Source organism: Heteronotia binoei, chromosome 12, assembly GCF_032191835.1.
Source record: "Heteronotia binoei isolate CCM8104 ecotype False Entrance Well chromosome 12, APGP_CSIRO_Hbin_v1, whole genome shotgun sequence".
Taxonomy (NCBI): domain Eukaryota; kingdom Metazoa; phylum Chordata; class Lepidosauria; order Squamata; family Gekkonidae; genus Heteronotia; species Heteronotia binoei.
The window spans coordinates 6,287,555-6,307,968 of record NC_083234.1 but is presented as its reverse complement, the minus strand read 5'-3'; the positions used below and the strand labels follow the sequence as shown (position 1 = coordinate 6,307,968).

General features: G+C 49.8%; 1 protein-coding gene across 4 annotated transcripts in view; it reads left to right on the top strand.

Moving 5' to 3' along the window:
• The window catches only part of NCAM1 (neural cell adhesion molecule 1), a 370,188-nt gene extending 350,075 nt beyond the window's left edge, over positions 1-20,113 (top strand). For 2 of the 4 annotated variants that reach the window (XM_060250573.1, XM_060250572.1), the window contains 4 exons: positions 9,991-10,198; positions 13,525-13,641; positions 14,209-14,976; positions 18,976-20,113. In XM_060250573.1, coding sequence (XP_060106556.1) covers positions 9,991-10,198; positions 13,525-13,641; positions 14,209-14,976; positions 18,976-19,096 — 1,214 coding nt within the window. In that variant the 3' untranslated portion in view covers positions 19,097-20,113. The remainder of the gene's footprint in view (positions 1-9,990; positions 10,199-13,524; positions 13,642-14,208; positions 14,977-18,975) is intronic. The other 2 variants (XM_060250575.1, XM_060250574.1) reach the window with 1 other exon arrangement.
• Positions 20,114-20,414: the final 301 nt, after the last annotated feature.

Below are 20,414 nucleotides of genomic sequence, written 5' to 3'. Positions count from 1 at the left end.
GCTTACAATTGCACAAAGAGCATTCTGCCAGTACCGGCTTGTACGGTGTGTGCTGGTCTAAAGCTTTTGACTGTCCACTGTTGTGGTGTGAAGTCCATAAAGATGCCACCGTCCCCTCTTTCCAAGTTAAATGGGCAGCTGGGAGCTCTGTGACCGGCCAGATCGATACCCTCATTCCACAGCTGAGTGGGCACATCACTCTCCAGCAAACGAGGCCTAGAGTGAGGCAAGCGGCTGCCGCAAAAGGCGTCCTCCACGTAGAGCCTGGGATGCCGCTGCCTTTTCTTTCGTGCAGCTTTTTAAAAGCGAGGATGAAGTACCCTGGTAGACATTAAAATACATTGAAAACAGGCAGACGTACCAGAACAGGTCAGGTCAGCAACACTGTGCGATATCAGTGGGATTAAGAGAATTCCAGTGTAAGGCTGGGGATGGCTAACTTCCAAAGACAGGGATATATGCAGCCTTCAGTTGTTCTGCAGTTCGTTTTTGTGGACTGCAATCCAATTGATTCTGGTTTCCTGAACCATCCAAGTTGCAGCTGTAAGCATTTCCATCTCACAGCACAGATAAAGACGTGCACGAAAAGCATTGGAGGAGCCTCGAGATGGTCCTTGCCTCGCAAGCCGTGCCCAGACCTGGCCTGGAACCCCCCCCCCAGAAATCAAGGGGGTTCCAGGTCCGATTTGGAAATTGACCCACCCAATGGGAACCCTGGAAGCTGCTCTCAGTTTCCCAACAGTGGCCTCTACCAATGTCCCTGTTCAGATATCCTATTTGAGGGCCGGGGATCGAATTAGACGATGCGCACCGTAGCTGACCCTCCAAGGCTCTGCAAGAAACACCCCATTTTCTTGGCATCTGTCTGAAGCACCTGGAAACTCGGCATTTTTACTTCTTCTTGCTGGAGAGTCAGGCACACGTGCCACTCCTGAACTCTTCCCTCCATTAGCAAAAATCAACTGGGGAAAAAAAGAAAGACTACTCAATGTTCTGCGTTCCACAGAGACGTGGATAGTCAATAGGGGACTGACTAGAAATAGCATGAATATTTTGAGCGGGTACAGCATTCGGGGATGCAGAAGTCAGAAGGGCAGGATCCGCGATCTGTCGGGGTGGAGTCCGCAGCTGGATTCTTGCGCCGGAAACATGCTCTGCTGCCTTTGCTGCCATCCCTTTACGGTAAAAATAAAATAAAGATGCTCCAACTGCCGTCAGGGGGAAGTTCACATTCAGCCAGACGCAGTGCCAATTCCGCCTTTGTTTATCCAGAGGGAAGGGGACCTTCAGGAAGCCAGCCCGACGGGATGCCGTCCAAACTTATTTCAGTCCGCATTGTTCTGTGCAGTCCCTCCCCCTGCAATTCCTTCCCATGTGTCCCGGAGCATGACTGGAGAAGGCTGCTGAGTTCATGAGCTGGCAGGGCGCTGCTTCAGCCTGGCGTGTGTTTCTCGATGAAGGGTGTGCTACGTCTGCCTAGGAGCATCCTAAGCGCTCCGTGTCCCCGATGGGCGGGCCGCTCCGGTCCTTGACCTCAGAGCAGCTGCCATTTCTCCTACTCTGTTCTGGCACATCTGCTATTAACACAGCAAAGATGCTTAATTGTCTTATGTTTACACATTTGCATTATTAAAAAGAAAAACAAGCCGAGAAAGCGAGAGAAAGACCAAACCATTCGAGATCTCTGGGGGGGTTTTGTTGTTGTTTTTTTTAATTGTGGAGCTCTGCAGCGTCTCAGACGGGTGTCCAGTGGGCAGAGTTTCTTCCCCTGATCTCTAGAACCAACACACGTGTCGATGCTGCTTTCTCTCCCCCTCCAGTGCCAAATAAACCATTTTGTTGTCGTCTTCGCTGACCCTTTAAGCAGGGGTGTGTCATTTGTTATGAGGGCCAGATCTGACATAAATGAGATCTTATCGGGCCGGACCATGCGTGCCATAAAATGTAACACCAGGTAGCAGAGAGATAAACTATATAAAGGACACAAACTCGAAGATTTTTTTAAAAACGTAACATGCTTAAAACATTAGCACTCATTAGCTTTCTTTGTGCTTTCTTTGTATCTTTTCCGTGCGATCCAGGGAACTGGGTGAGAAGCTCAGGCTCTTTCCTTCATTTCCCAGGGGACTAGGAGGGGGAGGAGCCTCAGCCAATAGAAGAAAGAGAGTCTTGGCTCAGTAGCTCTCCTGTGCGATTTTATTCATTCTAAGCACTGGCCCAAGCCATGAATAAACTGAAGAGAGGCACTTCGGCCCAGTGGCTTTGCTCTGTGTGATTGGGCAAGCCTGGCAAAGCAAACTGTTATGCAAAAGGGAGAAAGAGAGAGAGAGAAGGAAACAGATGGCAGCCAGTTGCTCAGGGCCACATGTTTGACACCCCTGCTTTACAGGATTTTCTGGTCCCTTCCATGGCCTCAACTTGGGGGGGATTTCCATCATTTCAGAGGAAAGGTTCCTTTTTGGTGGTTCATTTTCTACACATACACACTTGTGGGTCCAGTGTGGATTGCCGTCTGCTTGCTGTGCCTTACAAATGCTCTGCGATCACATATGGCGATCTAGTGTGTCCTTTTGCCACCCCTGCAGACCTGGTGTTTTCATGGCAGCGTTCCCCCCCCGCCCTCGCCATCATGCTGTGTTCCAAAGGGATCACTTGCTGCAGTCGCTCTTTGAAACATAGCATGGAGGCAGGGGGGGGATCATGCACACAATGGGTTTTTCAGCCTTTGGTTTTGCCCCGCACAGCACCCCATTCGGCCACATTGCAAGTGTGTTTGATGGAACTGGAACACCTTAATGGGTGAGCCGAAAAAGTTGCATGGGAAGGAGCTTTCTTGTGCACCTGGATGGGGCCGTGGCCTCTAGAATCCCCACTCTCTTTTAGGAAGTGACTGCTGAGGATCTTAGCATCTGGTGCACAGGGACAAGAAAAGTTAAAGTTGCTACCAGGCTCACCTGCCTGTTTTGTTGGCTGAGGTCTTTAGAAAACTGATATGAATTACGGCTGCACGACCGTAGCAATGCTAACTTAGCTGATTAGAACTTCCACGGTGGAGGCGCAACTAGATTGTGAAGACCAGCTGGATTTTTTTGCAGAAGAAATTCCAGGTGGGTTGGACCACACGATGGATGAACGGCAGCGCAAAACCACCCAATCGGTTATTGAAAGGATGTGAAGAAACATTCCTTAAAAGAGGGATGGTGGCAGTTTTTTCCCCTGCAGTCCTTGAAATACTAATGACGGATATAAAATAGAACAGGAGTCCAGGGGCAGGTTTCAGCAATTTGAAAAGCCAAACATCTCTGCCCTCCACATTTTTAAATCTTTTTATTCTCTTTTAGAGTTGTCTTTTCTAGATTTCCAACAGTTTATAAAACAATTTCATTTAATCACAGGATTCCTTTTAATATAGTGCTTATGCTTCCTTCTTGTGGTTTCTCCATTTAAAATGTCCGTTCCCAGTAAATCCAGTACCTGTGTTAATCATTTTGATCTTGGTAAAGATGCGACCTTCTTCTAGTAATGCACCCAGACAATTTTGCCAGCTATCAATTTCTGCAACAATTTGATTTTGGGACCCTATTCTACATAAAACTGTTAAGGATGAACACAGATATATCACAATCCAATTGTGTCCCTTTCCTGCCTGATGACTCCTGTAACTTGAGACTAATAAACTTGAATGTGTGAATATCACCATGAACATTTTGATACCTCAGACTTTGAAATTATTTGTTTCCGTAGGAGCAGCGTTCCCTCTAAGCTGAGTTAGTGTGAGCCAGCTCACGGGTTTTTTAGCCTCCGGCTCACACGTTTTTCTCGTAGCTCAGGCAAAATGGCCCCAGAGCAAACTCATTGATGCAATAGCTCACAACTTTAACTCCAGTAGCTCACAAAGTAGAATTGTTGCTCACAAGACTCCACCGCTTAGAGGAAGTATTGACTAGGTAGGAGTGAGGCCCATTGTGAAGAAAAATACAATGTACTCTAGGAGGAGGCTCTGGGTGAGTGCCTGCCAACCTTGCTGTTTTCCCACCCACCCAAGTGAAGGCATTGGTTTTCCCCACACACCTCAAGGGGAGCTGATCTCTGCCATCCAGAGAGCAGTTGTAAACCTGACTGATCTCTAGTGGTTCTCCCGGAGGAAATGGCATTGTACCTGTCTGAGGTCCTATCCCTCTTCCAACCCCTCCCTCTCCAGGCCCCACCCCTTAAAACGGTGTGGAGTGTACTCCTGAGCAGTGTTGCACCCTTCTAAGCCTGCTTCAGTGGACGGAGAAGAGCCTAGCTCTGCTGAGAAGTGGTCACACCACTCTCATAGAGGCAGGGAACAGAAACAATTGCCTTACCAGTTTCAGTCCAGACTGTGTCTGAAATGTCCTGACCGTGTGTTGCTGGACTGCTAAACTTTAAATGAATCTTTTTTTGATTAAGCCTGCCCCCCCAAAAAGTGTGTAAACTGTAAGAGGCCCTCCTCCTGATGCAACTCCATCAGTAGCAACATGCTAACTCAGTTGATTTGGTATAAAGGACCAGATTCCTGCAAAAGCAAACGACAGGTATGAAAGCGTTTTCTCCCGGTGTCAGGGAGACCTCCCCACCGTTCTTTATTTTAAAGCACAGTATGAGTGTTGTGTCGAGTGAACATTCTTACAATAGCCAGTGAGTGACGGGTTCCACGGGCTTCAAACCCTTGAAGAAACAACCCTGAAGAGACAGGTGCGTGTCTAAACAAAGCACAGCGACCCCATCCACGCAAGAAAGCTGGAGATGGGATGGAGCGTGTTCTTTTTTGGGATTTCCCTGTTCTTTTTGGGATTTCCCAGTCTCAAACTTCCAGTTGCTCATCTTGGACAAAAGTTCATGATATTCAAAAGACCAGTGGAGAACAGGAAGGGAAACGGAGGCATGGACTGGGGCGGTGGTGGTAAGAATGGCCAAAAGCCAAAGATAAGTGTGAAGACAGAGCTGTGTCGCTGTGAGGTCATGCCCCCCTCAGTCATAGCACAGTTTGCAAGTTCCCACCAGGGTCCGTTTAGTCCAGCATTTTCTTTTCAGCTTGGAACTGGGAGCAGAGGAACGTGCCTTACCTGAGTCAGTTTTGCAGTCCCTGTAGCTCATGGCGCCCGTTGATACCTTAACTGGTACCCACCAAGGGTTTCCAGAAAGTGGGTGGGTCAGATGGGACTCTTGCTTCACATGACTTCTGATTGGCCACTGGAGAGCCAATCGGCTCTGCAGATTAAAGTAATGTTGATTGGGCAGCAGTTGCCACCGGTGTTCATTTCATTCTTTCGCTTCTCTTTCACACTTTCATTTAAAATTACTCCTCCCTTGCACTTGGACGTTTTCTCTGAGCATGTGTGTGGCTTCGCCTCTCGCAACAGCCATTTTGTGGTTGACTCCACCTCCCACAGCAGCCATTTTGTGGTTGCACATACACACACACTCGTGTCAGAATTCCATAGGTGCCCACAAGCTCGAAACAGGTGGGGATCCCTGATTTAGTTCAGTATTGTCTACTGGCAGCAGCTCTCCAAGGTCCCAGGCAGAGAAAAGTCTGTCCCAACACCTGAGATCCTGTTAAGTGGAAAGGCCGAGGGCTGAAACAGGGGCTTTCTGTGCAAACTTGACCTACAGCCCTTCCCTCACGAGCAAGGCATGAAAGTGATAGCTGCCCCCAGCATCTGGTGCTCAGAGATATCATAGCTAATATCCGTGGATAGAGTTATCCTGCATGCCTTCGTTTGAAGACCAGCCTCCAAGGTGCACTGAGGTCACCACCAGTTTTCAGCACGGGGATTGAGATGAGATGAAGAAGTAAAAACAAATGCCATGCTGATCTTTCTCCTCCTGGAGTGGGCAGGGACAAGAAGGTTGTTAAAACAGTCGGGTGATCCATGCATGAATTTGGAATGCATTAGAAGAGGGGAATGCATATGCCTCCGCTTCCTTTCCACACTAGAAGCGAGGGTGACAAAAGCATTTGATTATGCCCCTTGGCGGAGAGCTGGCTGACAGGTGAAGACATTCTGTGGAGCAGTCAATGATCACCAGCTTCAAGTCCTCGAAGGGCTGTCATCTAGATGATGGGGTGGAGTTGTTTTCTGTGGCCGCAGAAGGTACAACCAGAACCAATGGGTTGAAATTTAATCAAAAGAGTTTCCGGCTCAACATCAGGAAGAACTTCCTGACCGTTAGAGCGGTTCATCAGTGGAACAGGCTTCCTTGGGAGGTGGTGGGCTCTCCTTCCTTGGAGGTTTTTAAACAGAGGCTGGATGGCCACCTGACAGCAATGAGGCTCCTGTGAATTTAGGGGGAGGTATTTGTGAGTTTCCTGCATTGTGGAGGGGGTTGGACTAGATGATCCTGGAGGTCCCTTCCAATTCTGTGATTCTATTCTATGACTTCTGATGGAAGAACTGTCTTTGCCTCAGTTCTACCTCTCCTGGCAGTGCTGAGCAGAGGGGACCAAAGTTTTTGGGTCACGTGGGCTACCAGGGAAGCGTCGGGTTGTCTGGGCTGAGAGCCAAGAGTACCAAGCAGGGTGTGAATGAATGAGGCGCAGCTGGAGCAAGGCTTGTCCAACAGCAGGTGTCGAGAACAGAGAAGGTCACGGGAAGCCAGATTCAGATAGCAAGGAGGCGTCCGGCTGTGTAGGACCTTGGAGAGCTCATCTGTAAAACATGGAGATCATTAAACAATGCATTAATTGAACTGTCAAGTAGCTGGTGGCAACAGCTGGAGCACCGGCCACAAAAAAGGCTGTGATCATGGGTGTGCAACTGGTGAAAGGGGCTCTCTGAATAAGAGGTTTTGAAGGGACAAGAGCCCTGGCCATAGCGGGGTCTGGAAACTCTCAACAGGGGCCACGGTTTGAGGAATTTCATTTTACCTAAGTCTTGTCTCCAGGCTCAGGTTGAAAGAATGGTTGTCCTGGTTGGACTCGTTCCCCATCTCGTGCAGGGAGCTGGTGAACACATAAGAGTACAATAGACTGGCTGGAATTGAAGACAGTCTTTGTGTTGTTTGGACGTGAGGTAGCTACAGACTACAAGGAGCAGAATAAAGTCTGTATTTACAGTAGGCGTGTGCAAAACGGGCTGGTATTTTTTGGGTTTGGGGATATTGAACCTGAAAAACATCAGTATTTCTCAATATGTCTGAATCCCAATACCAGTATAGTATTCAGTTTTGGAAAATATTACGGAAATCCAATTATACCCTATGGGAACCAAGTTTTTAAGAAGATTGGAATAGGGGAGGAGGAGGCATTTAAAGGGATAGCGGTCCCTTTAAATACCTTCTCCAAGCCATGTGACTTTGTGGCTTGGAGAACTCTGAAGGTGTTTAAAGGGTTCATTGCAGTGAGATCACCCGGAAGGCATTTAAAGGGACTGCAAGCTCTGTAAACACCTTTGGAGTCCTCTAAGCCGTGGAGTCATGCAGCTTGGAGAAGGCATTTAAAGGGACCACCTTCTGTCTATCTGACAGTTCTGAAAATCCCAGATATTTATAAGATTTTCAGGGCTTGGCCATTTCAGATAGAAAACCAACATCCGAAATCTCAATCCAGTTTAATCAACACCCAAAAACTACCAATAAGATATTTCCAGGTATTATTTAGAGTCAGATTTAGCCAAACAGACATTCCTAATTCACAGGGATGACAAGGGACAAAACTCAAGGATGACTCCCAGGGCCATGAGTAAGTACCCCCAAAACATATTCCGTGTTGCTGCCCCTCCCCACTTTCACTCCCCATATATTAAAGCTCTTTAAGGATGAATAATTGGTATATGGAATGGCTGATCTCTCCAGAAGCTAAGCAGCGTTTGTAGTTGGATGGGTGACCACCATGGAAGTCTGTAGAGAAAGGCAATCACAGACCACCTCTGCTTCTCAGTTGCCTGGGGTCGCTATAAGTCAGTTGTGACTTGACAGCATGTACATACATAAAGGATGGACCAAATATTTATTTTGATTCTCAAGCACGCGTACTATGTGCAGCAGAATACTTGCTCCCCTAATAATGACTCTTACTGTAGTGGTTAAGTGTGCGGACTCTTATCTGGGAGAACCGGGTTTGATTCCCTCCTCCTCCACTTGCAGCTGCTGGAATGGCCTTGGGTCAGCCAGAGCTCTCTTATCTGGGAGAACCGGGTTTGATTCCCCCCTCCTCCACTTGCAGCTGCTGGAATGGCCTTGGGTCAGCCAGAGCTTTCTTATCTGGGAGAACCAGGTTTGATTCCCTCCTCCTCCACTTGCAGCTGCTGGAATGGCCTTGGGTCAGCCATAGGTCTCTTATCTGGGAGAACCGGGTTTGATTCCCCCCTCCTACACTTGCAGCTGCTGGAATGGCCTTGGGTCAGCCATAGCTCTCTTATCTGCGAGAACCGGGTTTGATTCCTCCTCAACTTGCACCTACTGGAATGGCCTTGGGTCAGCCATAGCTCTGGCAGAGCTGTCCTTGTGAGAGCCAGTTTGGTGTAGTGGTTAAGCGTGCAGACTCTTATCTGGGAGAACCGAGTTTGATTCCCCCCTCCTCCACTTGCAGCTGCTGGAATGGCCTTGTGTCAGCCGTAGCTCTGACAGAGGTTGTCCTTGAAAGGGCAGCTGCTGTGAGAGCCCTCTCAGCCCCACCTACCTCACAGGGTGTCTGTTGTGGGAGGAAGAAGATAAAGGAGATTGTGAGCCACTCTGAGACTCTTGATTCGGAGAGAAGGGCAGGGTATAAATCTGCAGTCTTCTTCACTTTCCCAACCTAGAGTTATCCTGGTTCAGGCTGTACACTTGTGTTACATTACGTACATTAATTCAAGTTTCCATTCAAACGAATAGTCATTAGTTAGTTGGAAAGAAGCAAGAAATACTTGTAACTCGTGACAAAAGAGTAGATTTGTAGAAGACTGTTTCAGTAGCAATCTGTTCAGAGTCCCAGAACGTATTCAGACGAGGATACCTCCTGCTTACATTTGGGCATCAGAAGAACACTGCTCTTGGCCACTGGGAGGCTGTGAATTCAGGTTATATTGGCAGAAGGGATTGCGGAGAGCCAGTTTGGTGTAGTGGTTAAGTGTGCGGACTCTTATCTGGAAGAACCGGGTTTGATTCCCCACTCCTCCACTTGCACCTGCTGGCATGGCCTTGGGTCAGCCATAGCTCTGGCAGAGGTTGTCCTTGAAAGGGCAGCTGCTGTGAGAGCCCTCTCCAGCCCCACTCACCTCACAGGGTGTTTGTTGTGGGGGAGGAAGGTAAAGGAGATTGTGAGCCGCTCTGAGACTCTTCGGAGTGGAGGGCGGGATATAAATCCAATATCTTCATCTACCTCACAGGGTGTCTGTTGTGGGGGAGGAAGGTGAAGGAGATTGTGAGCCGCTCTGAGACTCTTCAGAGTGGAGGGCGGGATATAAATCCAATATCTTCATCTACCTCACAGGGTGTCTGTTGTGGGGGAGGAAGGTGAAGGAGATTGTGAGCTGCTCTGAGACTCTTCGGAGTGGAGGGCGGGATATAAATCCAATATCTTCATCCACCTCACAGGGTGTCTGTTGTGGGGGAGGAAGGTAAAGGAGATTGTGAGCCGCTCTGAGACTCTTCGGAGTGGAGGGCGGGATATAAATCCAATATCTTCTTCTTCTATAACGTGCTGTTGGCAGCAACATTTGAGCCAAAGCACCACTGAAAGCTGAGGTGTTCCTGATAGCCTATATGGGAGTGGTCTCTTCTCCCCCCCCCCACCCCCCCAAAAAATGTCGAAGAAGATCTCTGAGTCTTACGCAGCTCAACATTCTAGAGAGGAGGAGGTAGGCACTGTGGGAAGAGACAAAGAAGGCCCTACTCTGGTAGGGTTCACCTGGAATAAGGACACATTTTGCTCTTGAATGAGCAGCCTTCAGGGAAAGAGGCAGAAGTGTGTGCAGACAGGACCCGGACGTGCCCCTTTGCCTAACGGTTGTGCTTCCTCCCCCTTCTCTTTGGTCCCTGAAGCCAGCACAAGCCCCACGTCAGGACTGGGCACGGCCGCCATTGTAGGCATCCTCATCGTCATCTTCGTCGTCTTGTTGGTGGCGGTGGACATCACTTGCTACTTCCTGAACAAATGCGGTCTTTTGATGTGCATCGCGGTCAACCTGTGTGGCAAGTCTGGGCCTGGAGCGAAGGGCAAGGACATGGAAGAGGGCAAGGCGGCTTTCTCGTGAGTAAATGGAGGCTCAGCGCTTACCCTCCCTAGGACCATCTTGTCTCCCTGCCACTAGCTGTTCCCTTCCCTCTCCTTATCGTCCTTCAGTCACTGCACAACCTACCAGGTGCCTGCTGTCTAGAGTTGCCAGCTCCCGGTTGGGAAATTCTTGGAGATTTTGGGAGAGGGTAGAGGTGGGGAAGGACTGACCTTGGGGAGGGACCTTAGGGAATTTTAATGTCATAGAACAAACCCTTTAAAGCAGCCATTTTCTCCAGAGGAACTGACCTCCAGGCCCCACCTGAAGGTGGGCAGCTCTACTAGTGCCCCAGGGCCCGAAGGACCTCAAAGGTTGCCAGCATTTAACTCTGAGCTCATTCACACTTAGGTAATTGTAGTGTTGATGCTTTAACTTTTGTCTATGCAATTGCACAAGCCTTTTGAATTCCACAGAAAATAAATAGCCTCCCAAACAAAAGCAGTATCCACCACTACCTCCTTAGTATCTCAGTCAGGAGGTGGGAGGGGTGTTGAAAAGAAGGGACTCAGGATACAGAGGCACTGTGCACATTGCAGTCAGCTTGATTAGGGGGGGGACGCTCGGGGACAGAATGTTAGTCTATGATGAGATAAGAATCCGCTGTCCCTATTCAGCCCTGGGGGATGGGGGAGTGGGCTCCATTGTTCTGAATTTGCAAATGAACTCCAGTTCAGCAGTCTCCTGTTATACTCTCCCCTTGAACCTTCCGTTTGAGGACTTCTACTCTTAGGTGAACCCTCCATTGTCACAGAAAATTAAAATGTTTTTAAAAGAAAGGTGTGTCCCCATTGCGGACTTTACAGGATAGAGATGAATCTAGAGGGAAAGTGCTGTTTTGAGGGGAAACTCTTTCCCTGTAATGGCTGTTGGAGGCAGAGGTGCAAGCTACTTCCTTCCAGAACCCCCGTTCCCCTCCCCCCCACCCCGCAATGTTAACATTCTGTTCCATTACTGCAATCCCAGCAAGTGAGAATTAATTAATTATCTGTCCGTTTGTTATAAAATGTACGCGTCACTTTTTGTGAGACCTGCTCAAAGCATCTCACAAGGTAAAAAGCAGTCGTAGCATCCACAGGATAAAAACCAGTTATTATTTATTTATTATTAAGTTATCTTTCTAGACCAGGGATATTGAACTTGTCAAAAGGGCCAGATCTGATGTAAATGGGATTTTGTGGAGTTGGACAAAAGATGTTGTGCCAGGTACTGGATTTGTAAACTTTATAAAAGACACAGACAAACACAATTAAAGATTTTTTTTTTTAAAAAAACAACACCTTAAAATACAAACATGCTTAAAACTCGTGCAATATTTTGCTTAAAATGGAAAGGTGGGGGAACAATGGGATTGGGCAACGCAATTATTAAAATAAAACATGAAGAAAAAAGCACGAGGATTACCGCAGAAACTAAACATATAAAATGCTTTGAGCCTGAGAAAACATGAAATGGCTGGAAATGGCAATCTTTCTCCTCCCCCCGGTCTACTCAGATTGGCAGTGGCTTTCCAATGTAATATCCCCCTTTGGCTGTGGGCTCCCAGGTGACTCACTAGGCACCAGTTCTCAGTTCCATTCAGCAAAGACAAGTTGGCTCAAAGTATCAACCCTTTATTTGCAAGGACACAACTCCGGGAAGCAGCAGCTTCAGCTGGCCACAGGAACGCTGGAAAGTGAAACTGAGCTCCACTCCATTGAAACGCATTGCAGCTTAGACAAAGTTGCAAGGGGAAAAAATGGAATGGATTTTCCATTAAGGTCTCTGGGCCCAGATAGGCTATCTGGGCCCAGAGACCTTAATGGAAAACCCATTCTGCATTTTCTTTTCAAGCCCAGAAGAGCTTCCTGCTGCAGCCAGCAAAGGAAAGGCAGAAGGAGCTAGATCTTTGGTAGTCTCAGAGCTTCAGAAAGTGAGGAAAGGAAGGGGGAGAAAAGAGCCGTGGGCCTGATTAAAGCCCCAGGTGGGCTGGTTCTGACCTCAGGCTGGACCTTTGACACCCCTGTTCTAGAGTGCTCTCCCCTGTAAACAGGGTCCATTTGCTGTGATTTATGAAAACACAATCATAAGTCCACAGTTAAAAGAAATAAAAATGCAATTGTACGATTGGCCTAATGGTGCCGTTGCCCTGCAGGAGGTGGGAGGCAGGAAACAGGAGTGCCAGAACATGAGTACCAGAGCAGACTGAAACCGTTGCTGACGCCAAGCAAGTTCCTGGAGGAACATCTCTGCCTCACAAGCCCTGTGGAACTGCATAAAGTCCTGCAGGGCAGGAAGGTGATTTGGCAGAGAGTTCAGCTAGGTTGGAGCCAGGGCCAGAAACGCCCTGGCTGTGGTCAAGGACAGCTGGGTGTCTCTCAGGGCAGGGATCACCACAGCTATAGCCTCGATTAGAAGAAGGAGGTATTGGATTTATATCCCACCCTTCCCACTCTGAATCTCAGAGTCTCAGCTGCAAGTGGAGGAGTGGGGAATCAAACCCGGTTCTCCCAGATACGAGTCTGCACACTTAACCACTACGCCAAACTGGCTCTCAAAGGGGTTGTGGAGGAAAGAGGCAACAAAACTTATCGAGAGCCAGTTTGGTGTAGTGGTGAAGTGTGTGGACTCTTATCTGGGAGAACCGGGTTTGATTCCCCACTCCTCCACTTGCAGCTGCTGGAACAGCCTTGGGTCAGCCAGAGCTTTCATAGGAGTTGTCCTTGAAAGGGCAGCTGCCGTGAGAGCCCTCTCAACCCCACCTACCCCACAGGGTGTCTGTTGTGGGGGGAGATAATATAGGAGATTGTAAGCCGCTGTGAACTCTGATTCAGAGAGAAGGGCGGGGTATAAATCTTTAGTCTTCTTCTTAACCAAGAGTTCAAATAGGTGGGACTGGAGGGGCCCTGCGAGAGAAGTAACGTTCAGACACCCATGAACCTATGAAGCTGTCGTCTTCGGAATCAAAGCCTTGGGTCCATCAAGGTCAGTCTAGTCTATTCAGACTGGCAGCGGCTCTCCAGGGTCTCAGGTGAAGGACTTTTGCATCACCTCCTGCCTGGACATATAACGGGAGATGCTTCTGGGGGTTGGACCTGAGACCTTCTTCATGCCAAGCGGAGGCTGCACCACTGAGCCCCCCCTCCTCCTCCAGGCCTCTTCATTCACTGATCTTTGTTTTATGTTTGATTATCGTCCTCATTCCTTCACCATTTCTTCTCCTCCTTCCGTCTCTTACGAACGAGTTGGGTTCAAGACAAGGGAAAGCAGATGTCGGAGAACGGGGCAGTGACCCTGACCAATGTCCCCCCTTTCTCCTCTACAGGAAGGACGAATCCAAAGAGCCCATTGTGGAGGTGCGGACAGAGGAGGAACGGACCCCGAACCACGACGGAGGGAAACACACAGAGCCCAATGAAACCACGCCCCTAACAGAGCCCGAGTAGGTTGAGAACAGCGCAGGACCTTCTCCCGGAGGGTGCCTCTGTGCCGAGGGAGGGAGCCTCCTCCCTCGGTGGCCTTCAGGACATAGAAGACAAGTTCCACTGCAACCCCTGCTAGTCTTTTGCGTGAGATCCATCCATGGGGGGGGGGGAGCTGCCAGGGAGAAAATCTGACATCTCCAAGCCAGGCTGCGGGTTGCTGAAACGTGCTCCCAAAGAGGAATTCAAAAAGGTTTGGCCTGAGGGGCTTCTCTTTGTGAAGGGAGGGCTTCGAGTCAGGGCGTGCTCTTTCGACTGTGACGTCTGGGCCCCCTCCCCTGTGCTCGGAGGTGGCTCAGCCAGTCAGCCTCGCCTCTGGAAGGCTGACGCTCTCTCTCGCTTCCTTGTCTGTCTGCCTCCCTCTTGCCTGTGCATGGAATAACCACATGTCGCTTCTGCGGTTGCCTCGACTCACACAACTGCCTGCCGCTTTCATGGGCTTCATTGTCGGTTTCTCTCTCTGTCTCTTTCTCTCTCTCTCTCTCTCTCTCCCCCTCCCTCCCCTCTTTTCACTGTCCCCTTCACAGGCACCCTGCCGATACCGCAGCCACCGCCGAAGATATGTTGCCGTCGGTCACCACCGTCACCACGAACTCTGACACGATCACCGAAACTTTCGCCACGGCCCAGAACAGCCCCACCAGCGAGACCACGACCCTCACTTCGAGCATCACTCTGCCAGCCACGCCCATGCCCGACTCCAATTCTGTGGCACCCAATCAGGGCACGCCTAAAGCCGCGGCAGCAGCCTCACCGCCGCCTGCCTCCACGCCCAAAGTCGCTCCCCTCGTTGACCTCAGCGACACCCCGGCTTCTGCTCCGGCCGCCACCAACTTGTCCTCCAGTGTCCTGACCGGCCAAGGGACAGTGCTGAGCCCCAGCACCACAGCTCAAGCCCAGGAGGTGCCCAAGGCTCCCCCGGCAACAAGCAAATCCCCCGCCCCTCAGCCCCCCAACCCTGCGAGCCCTCCAGCCTCGTCAGAGCCAAAGAAGGAGGCCTCCGGAGTCAAAAGCCCCGCGAAGGAGGCCACTGCGCCCAGTGCAGTGAAGAGCCCCACAGAGGCCACCAAGAGCGCAGCCAACAAGAAGAGCGAGCCTGCTGCAGGCGGTGCCACGAATCCCACCCAGAACGAGGACTTTAAAATGGACGAAGGGACCTTCAAGACTCCAGACATTGATCTGGCCGAGGATGTTTTTGCTGCTCTGGGCACGGCGGCTTCCCCCGCTGGGGCTGGAGGCCAAGGGGTGTCTCCCACACCGGAAAGTTCTGCATCGCCAGCGCCTGCAAAGACAGAGTACGCCTCCCCCCTTTAATCTCCTCTGTCCGTGTGCTGTGTCTCCCGTCTGTGCTGTGTTTGGCTCTGCGTTGTATGTGCGTGTGTTGAATTTTTTAACCCGGCTGTTTTTTCTAAGCAAGCTAACCCTAGCTCTTTAACCCACTGAGGCACCCACAGATGAGAGGGGGCCACATCTGGTCTTAATAAGTACCCCCCCCCCCAGTCATTCCCAGTTAGCCCTACGCTATTCTGCTACAGAGATTCAGGCAGCACCATCTTAGCTTCTGTGAAGACTTTGTACCGGCAACATGATTTTGTAGCAGATCCCACGAACAGGTGGAAACCTTGACCTGGATCATCCAGGATTTCCCTATCTCATCCGGTCTGGGGAAGCTAAGTAGGATCGGTGCTTAGAGGGGGCATTGCCTGAGAAGGCTCTGCAGAGGAAGGCAACAGCAAAACACCTCTGCTTCTCACTTGCCTTGACAGCCCCATGGTGGGGTCGCCATCAGTTGGTTGGGACTTGATGGCACAAATGTACGTAGAGGTAGAACTCCCTGACCAGGATGCTTGGATCTCATCAGTTCTTAGGGTTGGCCCTGGACTGATTAATATTTGTGAAAGAGACCACCAAGGAAGTCTAGGGTTGCTAGAGAGCCAGTTTGGTGTAGTGGTTAAGTGTGCAGACTCTTATCTGGGAGAACCAGGTTTGATTCCCCACTCCTCCACTTGCACCTGCTGGAATGGCCTTGGGTCAGCCAGAGCTCTCTTATCTGGAAGAACCAGATTTGATTCCCCACTCCTCCACTTGTACCTGCTGGAATGGCCTTGGGTCAGCCAGAGCTCTCTTACCTGGGAGAACCGGGTTTGTTTCCCCACTCCTCCACTTGAAGCTGCTGGAATGGCCTTGGGTCAGCCATAGCTCTCTTATCTGGGAGAACCGGGTTTGATTCCCCACTCCTCCACTTGCACCTGCTGGAATGGCCTTGGGTCAGCCAGAGCTCTCTTATCTGGGAGAACTGGGTTTGATTCCACACTCCTCCACTTGCAGCTGCTGGAATGGCCTTGGGTCAGCCAGAGCTCTCTTATCAGGGAGAACCGGGTTTGTTTCCCCACTCCTCCACTTGCAGCTGCTGGAATGGCCTTGGGTCAGCCATAGCTCTCTTATCTGGGACAACCGGGTTTGATTCCCCACTCCTCCACTTGCACCTGCTGGAATGGTTCTGGGTCAGCCAGAGCTCTCTTATCTGGGAGAACCAGGTTTGATTCCCCACTCCTCCACTTGCACCTGCTGGAAAGGCCTTGGGTCAGCCATAGCTCTCTTATCTGGGAGAACCGGGTTTGTTTCCCCACTCCTCCACTTGCACCTGCTGGAATGGCCCTGGGTCAGCCAGAGCTCTCTTATCTGGGAGAACCAGGTTTGATTCCCCACTCCTCCACTTGCACCTGCTGGAATGGCCTTGGGTCAGCCAGAGCTCTCTCATTTGGGAGAACCAGGTTTGATTCCCCACTCCTCCACTTGTACCTGCTGGAATGGCCTTGGGTCAGCCAGAGCTCTCTTACCTGGGAGAACCGGGTTTGTTTCCCCACTCCTCCACTTGAAGCTGCTGGAATGGCCTTGGGTCAGCCATAGCTCTGACAGAGCTGTCCTTGTGAGAGCCAGTTTGGTGTAGTGGTGACGTGTGCAGATTCTTATCTGGGAGAACCAGGTTTGATTCCCCACTCCTCCACTTGCAGCTGCTGGAATGGCCTTGGGTCAGCCATAGCTCTGGCAGTGCTTTCCTTGTGAGAGCCAGTTTGGTGTAGTGGTTAAGTGTGCGGACTCTTATCTGGGAGAACTGGGTTTGATTCCCCTCTCCTCCCTTGCACCTGCAGGAATGGCCTTGGGTCAGCCATAGCTCTGGCAGAGCTGTCCTTGTGAGAGCCAGTTTGATGTAGTGGTGAAGTGTGCAGACTCTTATCTGGGAGAACCAGGTTTGATTCCCCACTCCTCCACTTGCAGCTGCTGGAATGGCCTTGGGTCAGCCATAGCTCTCCTAGGAGTTGTCCTTGAAAGGGCAGCTTCTGGGAGAGCCCTCTCAGCCCCACCCACCTCACGGTGTCTGTCGTGGAGGGAGAAGATACAGGAGATTGTGAGCCGCTCTGAGTCTCTGATTCAGAGAGAAGGGCGGGGTCTAAATCTGCAGTCTTCTTTATCTATTTAGAGGCAGGCAATGTCCAACCACTTCTGTTTGCCTCTTGCCTTGAGAACGCTGGGGCCATTGTACGTCGGCTGCAGCTTGACAGCACTTTCCACCACCGGAAAAAAACGGCAGAAAGGTTCCCCCACCTTTTTGGTAGTCTGCAGTCAGGATAGCCCTCATCGCTAGATGCAGGGCTGTGGGTGACTGTTTTGAGTAAGAAGGGGTACCTCATGATGACCTGCAAGAGCCAAGGGCTTCCTTTCTTCTACCTCCTCTGCCAGTCTGAGTAGACAATACTGACTTTGATGGACCAAGGTTCTGATTCAGTATAAGGCAGCTTCATATGTTCATATATGTCCTCCATGGAGCAGATGGCCAGATAGGACTGACTGATGGCTGCTGTGGAGACTCTGCTTGGTGGTGGAGGGACAGGAAACCATGCATGGGGAGGGAGCAGATGGCGACTCTTTCTAGTACCCTTGGTTCTTACGTTTGAATCTAGAGCCAAATGGGCCTCGATAATAAGACAGCTTCCTTCTCTTGCCACACAGCACCAAAGAGGCCGTTCTGCAATCGATGCTCATGTCCAGATTCGTCTAGTCCAACCCACCTGCACGATGCAGGAAATTCACAAATACCTCCCCGCCCCCGCCCCCCACCAACCCTAGTGACTCCTGCTCAAAGCCCAGAAGATGGCAAAAACACCCACCTTCTCCAGGCTCCCTGGCCCAACTGGCCTGGGGAAAAACGGCTGCCTGACCCCACAGTGGTGACCAGCATTTCCCTGGGCCTGTAAGAAGGGGCCACAAGAGCCATGCACTGATGCAACCCTTTTAACTGGTCCTGATTGTTGTGGTTGTGATTGTGTTAATTCAGCATTTGCACAGAACGAGACTTTATAAAGAGGTTTAGATTTCTTAGGGTGTTTTCGCACTCACGTTTTATTGGTGCCACGACCCTCCTGACGCCGGCGAATCTGCATGGATTTCGCACCAGAAGCGCCGGCGCACCCAGAAGCGCCGGCTACTTCCGTCGCTAAGCCAGCGCAAACGTTTTCCTGCATCTTTGCGATTTCCGTTTGCGCTGGCTTAGCGACGGAAGTAGCCGGCGCTTCTGGGTGCGCCGGCGCTTCTGGTGCGAAATCCATGCAGATTCGCCGGCGTCAGGAGGGTCGTGGCGCCAGTAAAACGTGAGTGCGAAAACGGCCTTAGTGTCCCAGCCCTTGGGTAGACGGAGTGTAAACCCTCTGGCCATCTGATGGGTTGCCCATCGTCTGTCCTTTCATAACCTGACTCCCTACTTAAGTCTAAAGAGTTAATAAGGGAATTGAAGTAGCCCTTTGGGTGCCGGCGTTCCCTCGAAGCTGAGTTAGCGTGAGCTAGCTCACAGATGTTTAGCCTCCGGTTCACACATTTTTGTCTTCGCTCAGGAAGGACGACCCCAGAGCACACGAATTGATGCAGGAGCTCACCACTTGAATGCCAGCAGCTCACAAATTAGAATTTTTGCTCACAAGACTCTGCAGCGTAGAGGGAACACGGTTGGGTGCCCCTGGTCTTTGGCAAGGCAACGCGCTCTTGTTGTGTGTTCTTTTTGCTTAGGACCCACAAGAACTAAGAACAGGAGACTGTTTCTGTCCATGACCAAGTAAATAAGAACCTGGAGAAAACAGAGCCAGGGAAACCAAGTCTCAAAATGGAGGGCCTTTCTGAAGGAGGGCCTGGGCTCTCCCTCTCTGGGCTGGCTTTTCTCCTTTTTCGCCCAGCGCATTCTGTTCAAACCGAGCCGCTGACCTTCCTTTTAACTGCTGATGTTTTGGTGACTCTTCTGACAGGAAAACCCCCGTAGAAGAAAAGCCCGCCGTTCAAGCCACAGAAGCCAAGACAGCCCCGGCGGAAGTGAAGACGGTGCCCAACGAAGCCACGCAAACAAATGAGAACGAGAGCAAGGCATGATGGGCAAGCGAGCCAAAACAAAACACAATAAAACAAAATTGAAAGAACAACTTCACCTGAGCATTTACAACACGACACGCATCTCACCCCTCTAGTGTCTTTTGCCTTTAAAAAAAAAAAAGAGAACAGACAAAAATTGCGTACATAGGGGGAAATGTTTTCTTTTGTAGGTTTGTAGGAAAGATTTTTATTTCTTGTGCACTTGCTTTTAAAAAATATAATACTTTTTTTTTTTTAAAGGATAAGCCCACAATCCCCCGCTAGGCCGCCACGGTCCTTGCAAAATGGCCCTGCCGAGTTGTCAACAAATGTGAGCTGCGGCTGGCGTAGAAGACGCAGAGGAGAATTAGGGAGCCCCGGCTCTGTCCGACCTGCTGCAGCCAGTCACAAATCCTTTATTTTTATACTTTTCAGTTGAGTTGAGAAAAACAATCTGTAAGCTCTCCAAAGCGAGTTACCTTTTCCCATTCCTCCCCTCCCCACCCCAGCCCCTGGTTTGCTTTGGATTTGTTCTAGATGGGAAGTTGCGTTTGCCTTTCTGAATGGGATTCTGTCTTGTGTTCAGAAGTCCCCAGGCAGAGTTCTCCGCGAGCGTCTTTCGCTCCAGCACCTTTTGCAGCGAATGGGAACGAGCTCTTCCCAACGTTCGTTTCAGCAGTGCCAGTGCAGGATACACCTCTGGTAGATTTTGCCCCTTTGGGTATGGCTTGTTTTAATTCCAATATATAAATATATATATATATTTGTTGCATTTTAGGAAGAATGCCTTTCGGCAGCATTGGGGGATATATGCATATATATAGATAGATAGATTTCATATATATTATATATGTGCATATATATTTCAAATTGCAGTATTCCTTTGGGTTCCCCCCCCCCCCCCCCGTTTTGTTTTAAAAATTTGTTTTGCCAACTTTTTTTTTTTCTTCCAGTGTTTACAAGCGACAAAACGTTTTTGAAAACTTTTGTTGTGTTTAAATGTCTCTGTAAAATAGCTGCCTTTTTTTAAAAAAGAGAGAGAAAAGTAACTACAGGCTATATAGATTTTAGGTTGCCCAGCATGCTTGCTTCGCAAAAAGGGGAGATGTTTTAAAATATGGATGTTTACAGTAGCTGTTTCCCCTTTTACCTTTTTTTCCCATTTTTAATTATTATTATTATTATTATTATTTTTAAAAATTTTCTTACTGGAGTAAGAAGTGAAGCAAGTCCCTCTTTTTTCTTGTCCTTTTTTTACACAGACAAGCCGCTTATGACCAATCGACGTCCAGGTTTGGTAGCTTCTCCATAAGCAGGATTTTAACTTTAAGCACGTGAG